The 10,325-nt window shown below is 46.6% G+C and overlaps 1 protein-coding gene across 2 annotated transcripts; it reads left to right on the top strand.

Moving 5' to 3' along the window:
- The first annotated feature begins 721 nt into the window (after window positions 1-721).
- Window positions 722-6,767, top strand: SAP18 (Sin3A associated protein 18). 2 transcript variants are annotated; one of them, XM_042979352.1, is made up of 4 exons: window positions 722-1,030; window positions 1,206-1,315; window positions 6,159-6,281; window positions 6,541-6,767. In XM_042979352.1, the coding sequence occupies exons 1-4, from the start codon at window positions 737-739 to the stop codon at window positions 6,695-6,697; spliced, it is 684 nt and encodes a 227-aa protein (XP_042835286.1). In that variant the 5' UTR covers window positions 722-736; the 3' UTR covers window positions 6,698-6,767. The 2 variants fall into 2 exon arrangements, with proteins under 2 accessions (XP_042835286.1, XP_007074431.1); XM_007074369.3 differs by having other exon boundaries at window positions 857-1,023.
- Window positions 6,768-10,325: the final 3,558 nt, after the last annotated feature.

Raw genomic sequence — 10,325 nt, forward strand, 5'->3', positions numbered from 1 at the left:
CAATTCAAGCCAATTACTACGGTTTTAATGCATTCCCTGGATAATTATTCCCGAGCACCTTATATGTTTATTGGCCATTTGGAATTCTTCATTTTAAAAGCACCTGTTCAGTTATGTTACCCATTTTCTATTGGGATGTCTGTCCTATTCTTTATATATCTTGGACACTAGTTTTTGCCAATCACATGCATCACAGATATTTTTCCCACTCTGTGGTTTATGTTTTTCTTTCTTTATGATGAATTTTGAAGGTCAGGTTTTGTTTCGTTTTTCCAATTTAGTCAGATTTATCAATCTTTTCTGGTTAGTATCACGTATCCCAATCCATAGGTCACGAAGATGGCTTATGACGTTATATCCCAAAAGCTCTAGTTTTGCTGTTCATATTCAGGTCTTTGATCCATCCGAAATCGTGTTATTGTGGTGGGGGAATGGCTCACTTCACTTTTCCCCCATACAGACAACTATTCCGTGAGCATTTACTGTTCATGGGTGTGTTACACAACTTGTTATTCCTTTACTAAAGAGTTCGATACTTTGCTAATAAAGTCATGTTTTTGCTTACTTACCTCCTGTACCATTCGTAAGAGTTTTGCGTTTGTTAACTTATTCATTACATGCGAAAAGTGCCACCGCAGGCTTCTTTGGCCCGCGAATATTTCAGGTAATAAATTCCCAGGCTACCAACGGCCTGCGAACGACCGCCTCCCTCAGAAGCTCCGCCCCGCGGACGCCAATGCCCGCCTTTTTCCTGAGGACGCAACACGCAGGCGCGGCCGGACCCGAGCTCCCGCGCCGCACAATGAGTTGCGCCTGCGCCGGCAAACGCCCCGCCCCTCCTCCTCTGGTCCTCTATAAAGCCTCGAGCTTCTCCTCGCGAGAGACTTCGTTCTCATGCTCGCTGCAGGGGTCGGAGGTCAGAGCGAGCGTCTCGCGGGCCGTAGGAGGAAGATGGCGGTGGAGTCGCGCGTTACCCAGGAGGAAATTAAGAAGGAGCCGGAGAAACCGATCGATCGGGAGAAAGTATGGGGTCCGGAAAGAGGTGGAGGTGGGCCTGGCGGGGCGGAGAGCGCGGCCTGTGCCCGAAGGCGGCGGTATTCCAGCTCCCCGGGCGGTTCGGAGGCCGCGACGCCTCCGGAGGGGAAGGGAGCTCTGGGCTCGCAGCCGCTTTCTTTAACTTCTGCCCTTCCTCCTTTCGCCCCCAGACGTGCCCGCTGCTGCTGCGTGTTTTCACCACCAATAACGGCCGCCACCACCGAATGGACGAATTCTCCCGCGGAAACGTACCGTCCAGCGAACTGCAGATCTACACTTGGTGAGAGTGCTGGGGCCGCGGGGGGCGCGGCCCTGGGGGGCGGTCGGACATTAAGTAATTCCCTGTGCCAGGAAAGAAGGGTCCTCCGTGTTTCCGCTTTTTCCCCTCCACTCGGGGCCTTTGGGCCCAGCTCTCAGGAAGTTGGAGGTTTTACCCGGTAGGTAAAAGGGGCCTGTCTTGTAACACGTTTAAGGTTCAAACTTTTTTGAGTTGTGAAGAATTGACAGACCCAAGATTGCTATCGCTTGTTGTGGCTGCTGGGTACAGAAATAATACGTAAAGAAAACGCGGCGGCCTTCTTTACGGGGCTCATGGTCATGGGATAAAGGGAAGTAAAGGGAACTCATGGGATATTTATCCTCGAGAGCATTTATGTGTGATATTAATCCTTAGGTGCCATGCGTTTAAAAAAAAGAAAAAGAAAAAACAGGTTGATTTTTGATCTGGTGCTTGATGGAAAAGACTGTGATGCGTGTTCAGTAAAGACCTGCCCCTGAATATTTCTCTCACGGGTGGGTACCTTCCATACCCCCAAGTCTGTCCGGGGCCAGTACATACTGCAGACTTCTCTTTAGTGCTGCACGGATTTCCTTAGTTTCACATCATAATGGCTGTTTAGTAGCAGAAAAAGGTTAATAACTCTTAAAACGATGCCTTTATTGTGATAAAGATATATGTAGCGTTACATTTGCCACTGTAAGGACTCCGTTGCATCAGCTGTATTCACATTGTGCAACTCTTAACCTGTTAGCAAAGCTTTTTCATTTCCCCCAACAGAAGTTCTACACCTAATAAGCAGTAACTCCCCATTCCCTTCTTCGCCCTGGCGGTCTGTATGAATTTGCCTATTCTAGATATCTTAAACAAGTGGACTCATAACAGTGTTTGTTGTGTTTGCTTTATTTCACTTAGCGTGATATTTCGTTCTCTTTTTATGGCTGGATAATACCTCCTTGTAGGATATACCACATTTTGTCCACTTATCTGCTGGTAGGCGCTTGAGTTTCCATTTTTTGGCTTTTGTGAATAATGCTGCTTATGGACCTGGATCTGTTTAATCCCTGCTTTCAATTCTTTTGGGTATATCCCTAGAAATGGGACTGCTGGAACGTACAGTTATATGTTTAGCTTTTTGAGGAACCACCAACCTTTTTCACAGCAGCTGCACCATTTTATAGTCCTGGAAGGGTACGTAATTTTAAACTGTGAGCCCGGCACAGTACAACTTGATTCTTTAAACATTGGGACCTTCTTTGTCTTTTTGGAGGTACCCTGTAGTGTGCTTCCAGTTGAGCATCATTCCAGGATAAAAGTTCCAGGGAGATTGATTTAACTGACAGGGAAGAACCGTTACTAAAGGGTTGATGAAAATCTCTATTCAGAGATGAAAGTGTATGCTTCTTCCAACAAATAAGAGTTCCTGTTTGCCAGGTGCTATGCTTAGATTCTGAGGGGATGAAGTAAAGGAGGTATCGCGGTTTCCTACAGTAAGCTCAGTCTAGTGGAGAAAGCCCGTGAATAAATACTAATATACTTCAGGGTGAAGATGGCAGAGTGAGATTTTACCAAAGACCTTCTGCTCCTGATCCAGAAGAAAAGTTACAAAAAAATTCTGCCCTAGAGTGTCCTGTCCTTAAAGTACAACCAAATAAGGAAAGACCACCTAGGTCGTCTCTCAAAGTGATGGCCAAAGACAGATTCTGAAAGACTGAGTAGTTGGTGTCATAGTAGCACAGAGCCCTGCCCCCTCTGCCTAAGAGCAGTACTGAAGGAAGATGAGTGAATAAATCTTGGGACTTCTTGATTGGTGCAAGTAGACTGAGGGACTAAATAGGCAGCCCTAAGACAAGTCTAAGAAAGAAGAGTGCAGTCCAGAAGACCCTAGCAGAAGCAAACTGAATGTGCCGAAGCTCAGGGCACTGTATGGAGCGGGGGTAATAATAATAAGCCAGATGCCACAGGAGTGGTAAAGCTCCTGTGCTTGTATGGTCATTAAACGGGTTATTGAAAGAGAAGTAGTTAGGTAAGCTGTATCAGGGTTCGGTCAGAAAAACCGAACCAGCAGGAGATCTGCATGAAGGGCTTTGGTTCGCGTAATTATGGAGACTGCCTAGGTACCTAGATCCCGATCTGGAGGGCGAGCTAGCGGGAAGGGCCAGGCTGGAACTTGAGCAGGAGCTAAAACTGCCCACAGCAGCCTGGATTTCTTATTCAGGGAAGCCTCCCCTCTGTTCTTAAGGCCTTTCAACTGATTGAATCGGGCCTACTCTGATTGATCGAATGAAGCTTACTCCGATTATCTGGGATAATCTCCTTAATTTAAAGCCAACTGGTTATAGACTTTCATCACATGCACAGAATACCTTATAGCAACACCGACATTAGTGTTTGATTGAATAACTGGGGCTGTAGCTTTCCCACGTTGACGCATAAAACTGACTCTTACAGTCACACAGCAAAGTCTCTTCCCAAGAGAGCTCTTTCTTCATCCATGCACTCAAGCTTCGGACTGGTGGTCGGAAAGCAACGCTTGGCATTCCCAGCTATTAGTTTAGGGAGACGGTCGTCGGCAGGTTGGAAGCTTGTAGGAGATTTACTGTCAGAACTGATAACGGATGTAAACCAGATTCCCTCAGCTCGTTAGGACAAGATGACAGTATGGGAAGTATTTTTAGAAAGGAAGAAAGAACTCTTTGTGGTGCACAGCATTAGTATATAAGGTGTGCCAGGGAATAATTAACATCAGGTGAAAAAAAAGGTCACCTCCAAGACTGATTAAAAAATCAGCTTGATCCCAGACCTCATGGGGACAAAGTTAAAACAGGCAGGGGAGTTGTTGCACAATAGAGTAGAACTCTGACAGTTAAAAAAAGAAAAAAAGCTACAAAATTAGGAGGTGATAGGAGGGTAACAGTGTGACTCTTTATCTGAAATTTTGTAATTCCTTCTATTTTACTTGTTTTTTCTTCTGTTAAATTCAATGGTGAATTTCGTTAAAAATACGTATAATATTTGAAGAATGAATTACATTTTTGAATTACAACTTCATAATACATATGAAGTATAATGTGCTTGACAATCTTCAAGGTTTTTTTTTTCTGCCTCATTGTGTATGTGTACAAGAAGATGCCTACAGTTGTGTTAACGTCACTGGTCATTTCTGGTGGGTGAGATTTGGGATATAATTTACTGCATTCGTGCATGCAGCTTTTCCTCCTCTGTGAAGTGTGTCAAGTGGAGAAAGGCAGTCATGCGCAGCTTCTCGCCCCATCCTTGCGTGGCTGCATAAGAGTGACCTGGGCCTGGAGCTTTTTTACTTGTTTGTTCGTTTGTTTTCCCCAAAGAGATAAGAACCCTCACAGCCTGTGCTGGACGTGTCTCTTTGGCAGTACCTTTCCCTGTTCTGGGTTTGATGTGCCGTTGTCTGGCACCTGACCGGCCCCACTGCAGTGTCCGTTCCCAGGGGTCCTTTACCTGCAGCACAGGAAGGGTGCGTGCAGACTGTCGGCGCATCAGCTCCAGGGCGAGACCTGCTGGCGCTGAGGGACCCGCGCTCTCAAGCCAGTCTTGTGCTGTCTTTTCTCTGTGCAAGTAAAGCATCGTTCCCTCCGTGGTCTGTGTGAGTCGGGTCCGTCTGGGCAACCCCAGTACCCACACAACATGCAGTAGGTTGACATCCTGGGCCTACTGCTCCTGCTGGACGGCACGGGTGTGCTCTGTGCCATCCTCCACGTGATTGGACTCCTCCCCTGGAGGTGGGAACAGCTGTCACTTGTGTGACAGAAGTTTTATACAGAAACGTTTAAAAACCGAGATGGAGAGGAGTTGAAGGCAACATATACGGAGTTCCGTAATGAGGTGGAAATAAGGCAGTGGTGGTGGGGAGTGGAGAAGACGATTCGATCTGTGTTTAGGAGGCAGAAACAACAGAGATGGGAAGAACTTAACAGTGCTTTTAGGTTTATGACCTGAGCGGCTGAGTGGGTCTTGGTAGTTTCGGTGGTTAGAGGGCAAGGGCATTGTTCTGGGGGTGATGCTTTTGAAGAGTGTCTGGTGTCCTTGTTTCATTTTATCGCACCTTATAGGCAAAGTTGTTTCAGTTCCGCATCATCCATTAAGTTCTGAGTTCACATCGTTTCAGGGCAAGAATATGTATTGTCAAAGGAGCCTCTGCTTAGTCTAAAGAAAATTTCATGTTTCATTGGCCTTCTGGCTCTGTCATCTATAGAACTCTTAAGATTCCATCTTAGAAAGAAAAAACGTTACATCTTTACAAAAATGCTTTCCTGTCATTGAGTCTAAGATGCACTTCAACTTTAGACATGATAAAATGTGGAAAAGTATATATGCTTTAGAAACAAGGAAATAGAGTTATTTTAAGTGTTTAGGTTAAATTGGATTATTCTTAAGGAGGTAAATCACTAGCCCAGAAAGATGTTACATAGCAATGAAAGATAGCAGGTGTAATCCCTTAAAGTCCCTTTTGGCACTAAAAGTCTGACTTTAGTTCATCAAAATTTCAATCATTGAGGCTGGTAAGGGGAGTTTATGGGGCAAATAGTATTAGCCGCTTTAAAATTAAGTATAGGGGGCCCGGCTGACTCCGTCGGTAGAGCTTGCGACTCCTGATTTCAGGGTTCTGAGTTTGAGCCCTGCGTTGTGTGTTTTGAGAATGCTTAAAAATAAAATCCTAAAAAAAATAAGTATAAGACCTTGACAGCCTCAATTCTAACAGGTCACAATCCAGACACACATAATTAACTCATTATATGTCAATATCCTTGCTATCTTACTGTTATATTGTTGATTAATCAAATGTAATGTTTTTTTAAAAAAAATTCAGGATGGATGCAACTTTGAAAGAACTGACTAGTTTAGTAAAAGAAGTCTACCCAGAAGCTAGAAAGAAGGGCACACACTTCAATTTTGCAATTGTTTTTACAGATCCTAAAAGGCCTGGCTATCGGTAGGTAACTTTTAATTTTTTAATTCCTGTAATCTTTTTGGCTTTGATATGTTTTAATTGATAGGGATAACCCCTTTTAATGAGCCTCTTATTGGGCAGAAAATAAATTTATATTATCTTAACGTCTGGTTCAGCTTAATGTAGTCATTAATTTATAACTGTGCCGTAAGATAACGGAGCGAATCCAGTTCCGTGTTTACTTTGCATATTTAGCTTCGTTGGTCTGTGATCCATTAACAGTTGGTCTCCTTTTCTGCAGAGTAAAGGAGATTGGCAGCACCATGTCTGGGAGGAAGGGGACTGATGACTCCATGACCCTGCAGTCGCAGAAGTTCCAAATAGGAGACTATCTGGACATAGCAATCACCCCTCCAAATCGGGCACCGCCTCCTTCAGGGCGCATGAGACCATATTAAATTTTATTTACTATTCCTTGAATTATTTTTCGTTCAGTTATGTAAAATAAACTTTTTCCTCCCCTCGTCATTGCCATTAAGCCTTTAAACTCTAAACGAATTGTAATGCGTCTCCTTAGGAATTAGATCTGGCCGTGTTGGGTGTTAACAGAACGTCCACGTTTCTGGTCCTTCCATAAAATAATGAAGAAAAGTGCTCTTAGCATCCGATGTAAAACTGTATTGTCAAATACATGTGTGCAATCAACCGGAGTGTGAAAGTTCATGGCGATGGGAACAGGGTTTAATTAGCATTTGGGGTTTATGCCGAGTAGCGGAGGATGTTGTGTTGAACTCGAGTGGGGCTAGTGAGAGCCGTGGTATCGCACGAAATGGAGTGCGAGCTCGTGGCCCGGCCGCTCCGTGCAGGTAGAACTAGGGCGAGGTGGCTGGCGAGGCGTCTTGCGGTAGCACGAGCCGAAGCGAGTCGAAGAAGCCATGTGTGCCGGAAGAGATCGCGCCGTCTGAATCAAGGTACGGTGACATAAAAAGAGGAGGACGGGTGCCACGGGCGTTTTCTGTTTTAAAAATGGGGAGAATAGGCATTTTGAAGACAGGAACCAGTAGCGAGGAAATCAGGGTGAGAACTTAGGCGAGGGTGGAAAGGTTTCCCTTGAAGCTCTGAAAATGGAGGGAGGGATGAAAGCAGAATCTTGAGACCTGGGAGCAGAGCCAGGGAGGAGGCCCAGTGGAACGAGTAGGAGATACTCTCGCATCCCGTTGACGGGGCCGGTGAGGGGCCGGGGGGGGACGGGCTTGCGTCTGAGTATCTGGTTGGACGGTCCGCGAGCGCGATGCCAAAGACCGGCTGGGACGACGTGATCTGGTTGCACCGGGAGCTCCGCAGCCGCAGACCCGTTGCTTGAATCTGTGTGTGTTTGTAAAAGGGATGATGGCACACAGGATTAAGTGTCTGCGAAGGCCTGACCTGTAAGCGACCGTAAATCCTACCCGTTTTCCGTACGGTCGAGTTTAGTCACAACTGGAACCGGTCTTCCGTGGCACTCTTGTTCCCGTCTTGAAGTGTGTGGACCATGTGGCCGCTGCGGAATAAGCCTAAATTACGTTGGTGTATTACGGGAGGAAATGGGAGGCGTGTATTCCAGAATGAAAGACGAGGTGCTAGCAGTGGATTTCAGAGTCGGACTGCAGTCGTTTTGTACCCACAGAAGCAGCCTTTTAAATGTGACGGGATGGGCCCCCCATCGCGAAGGCCGTCACCAGGCGGCAGAGACCAGCTTGGAGCTTAGATCTAATCTCGGGCCTCTTCTCCTCTGAAGCTTACCCCGAACTCTTAGATTCTGTATTCATTCAGACTAGATGACTTGAGTTCTGGAGGTCATAAAAGTAATTTCAACCTTTTTTTTTGTTTTGTTTTGTTTGAGAAGAAGAGCCATGGTCCCTTCCTGTGTGTGGGAAGAAACTGATTTACTGTGCAGACGGCAAAAGCAGGAACTAAATTCAGGACCTTCGTAAGACAGTGTTTCCCATGATGTGAACCGCAGTGAGGGCTCTCCTGTAATTCCAGGTTATTGTCTTAGGAGTTTTAAAGTGGTTTATTTGCTTGGTTCCAACGTGGAATTTTCCCTTTAAAGATTGCGGTCTTCCACCGAAAGTACAGTTAAGGACTATCTAATGAACTTATTACTGACTATAATGCTAAGAGTCAGAAGACTTGTACTTAGTCCTTGTTTACGTTTGGCTTTGGTAAGTATGGCTTTGGGTAAGTAACTGAGCCGTTTCCTTAAATACAAAATAGAAATAAATGGTCACCGTGACAGCACCGTGCTCAGTGCGTAGCATCCTGACTGCCTCGCTTGCTCTTAGGGTATTTTGGAGTTGAAATTTTCCCTTTGGAGTATGTGTTGTAGTTCACGTGTTGCCGGTAATGACTTGCCAGTTTCCTCACGGTGTATGTGAACTTGGCATTTTGAGTTATTTACCAGATGTTCAATAGGGAGTCTCGCCATTCCATTCTATTTAGGTTTTACAAAACACGACCGGGACCGTCCTATCCATAGTGATCCCTGGCTCAGGTGACGTTTGAGACAGCGGTGTGCACGTGTGTGTGAGCACGCGCAGGCCTGTGAGGGGGAGAGAGAGCTATTAAACTGTTAGCCTAGGTTGGAAATTCTAAAATTTAAACGCTGTTATTCTTAAATAAAGAGCTGAACTTAGCCTGCCTCTTTCTATTCAATCAGACACGAATTCCAGACTTGGTTTTGGGGAAACCGAGGAGGCAGCACCCGGAAACAGCTTCTCAGAATTACAGTCAGTGCTGGGCTGTGCCCGGCACGAGGAACTTGACTGCGTTTCCTCACTGGACCTTGACGGCCAAGCTACGGAGACCGTGGTTCCATCTAGCGATCAGGTGGGGGCCTGCTTCAAGCGGGCACCGCCGTGGGGCACGCGCACCCAGGTTCCCAGCAAAAGCTGAAACGTACGTTCCCCCAAGTAGGGTCCTTTGGCGATTTCTTTCATTCTCGCCTCTGCAGCCTGGCTCCCACTCGCGTTGCAGGGCTGCTTCCTGCAGGGAATCTCCCCGCCACAGCTGGTTTCTCCCAGGGGCCAGTCGTCTGGAGTATGTAGACCGGTTTCAGTGTTTGTACAAACCAAGCCACCCGTCGTGAGTGAAACCAGAGCTCCCAGCCGAGAGTTTCAGAGCAGCCGGACGGGGTCCGTGTGTTCCGATTTGTGTTTTGCTGCTTGACTGTGGGTGGTTTTGCCGATAGCTGTAGTTTCTTGGAGCCCGCAGTGGAACCAAACCTGAAGGAAGTCTGTTTCTCAGGGATTTTCTTCCCCCCCCCCACCGCGTAATCCCTGGGAGGGGAATAAGCTCAAGCCTCAAAAGCAATTTTAGTACTAAATGCTAAGAAAATCATTTTGTTAAACAGAAATCGTGATCCTGGGAATGTTATGCAGAATTTATTATAGAAAGGTGTTATCATTACAAAACCAACCTTGGGTTTGTGGGGAGGAGCCAATGAAATGCTGCTGGGTGTGCGTCATGGTGAATATTCAGTTAAAGTGCTATTTACTAAGGAAGAAGAAAAAAGGCATTTGTGGCCCCTTGTTTTGTGCCTTCGGTTGTCAGAATTTCCTGTCCAGGCTAGCAGCTCCTAAGAAAAGTTCGGATGGGAGTTGATGAAATTAAAGCAATTTCAGTTGTGAATGAGGTGAACCTCCCGAGGCATTTTTCACACCTGTAAACTGTAGAGTCCCTGCTGGGAATTGTTGGAATCTGGACTGTTCCTGGTTACTTCAGCTCCCCTCGTGCTTCTCAGTACTCTGCCGGGACAAAACACATGTGACGAGTGCCCGTCGGGTAGCAGGTGCCGTGGGCCTGGCAGTACACCAATAAACCTGAGCCACATACGGACCCTTAGACAGTCTTCCAGTCTAGGGGTGCCTGGCAGCCCAGTCGGTTGAGCATCTGGCTTCGGCTCCGGTCATGGTCTCACAGCTCGGTTTGTGAGGTCGAGCCCCGCGTCGGACTCCGTGCTGACCGCTCGGAGCCTGGAGTCCAATTCCGATTCTGTCTCCCTCTCTGGCTGCCCCTCCCCCGTTCACACTCTGCGTGTGTCTCTCT

This window comes from Panthera tigris, chromosome A1 (genome assembly GCF_018350195.1).
Source record: "Panthera tigris isolate Pti1 chromosome A1, P.tigris_Pti1_mat1.1, whole genome shotgun sequence".
NCBI lineage: Eukaryota > Metazoa > Chordata > Mammalia > Carnivora > Felidae > Panthera > Panthera tigris.

What these genes read in the sequence shown, in the direction of transcription:
- SAP18 (XM_042979352.1), top strand. Translation starts at nt 737, where the DNA reads ATGCCCGCCTTTTTCCTGAGGACGCAACACGCAGGCGCGGCCGGACCC. An exon ending in CGATCGGGAGAAAGTATGGG is followed by an intron (nt 1,031 to 1,205) that starts GTCCGGAAAGAG and finishes TTTCGCCCCCAG; the next exon opens with ACGTGCCCGCTGCTGCTGCG. An exon ending in CCTAAAAGGCCTGGCTATCG is followed by an intron (nt 6,282 to 6,540) that starts GTAGGTAACTTT and finishes CCTTTTCTGCAG; the next exon opens with AGTAAAGGAGATTGGCAGCA.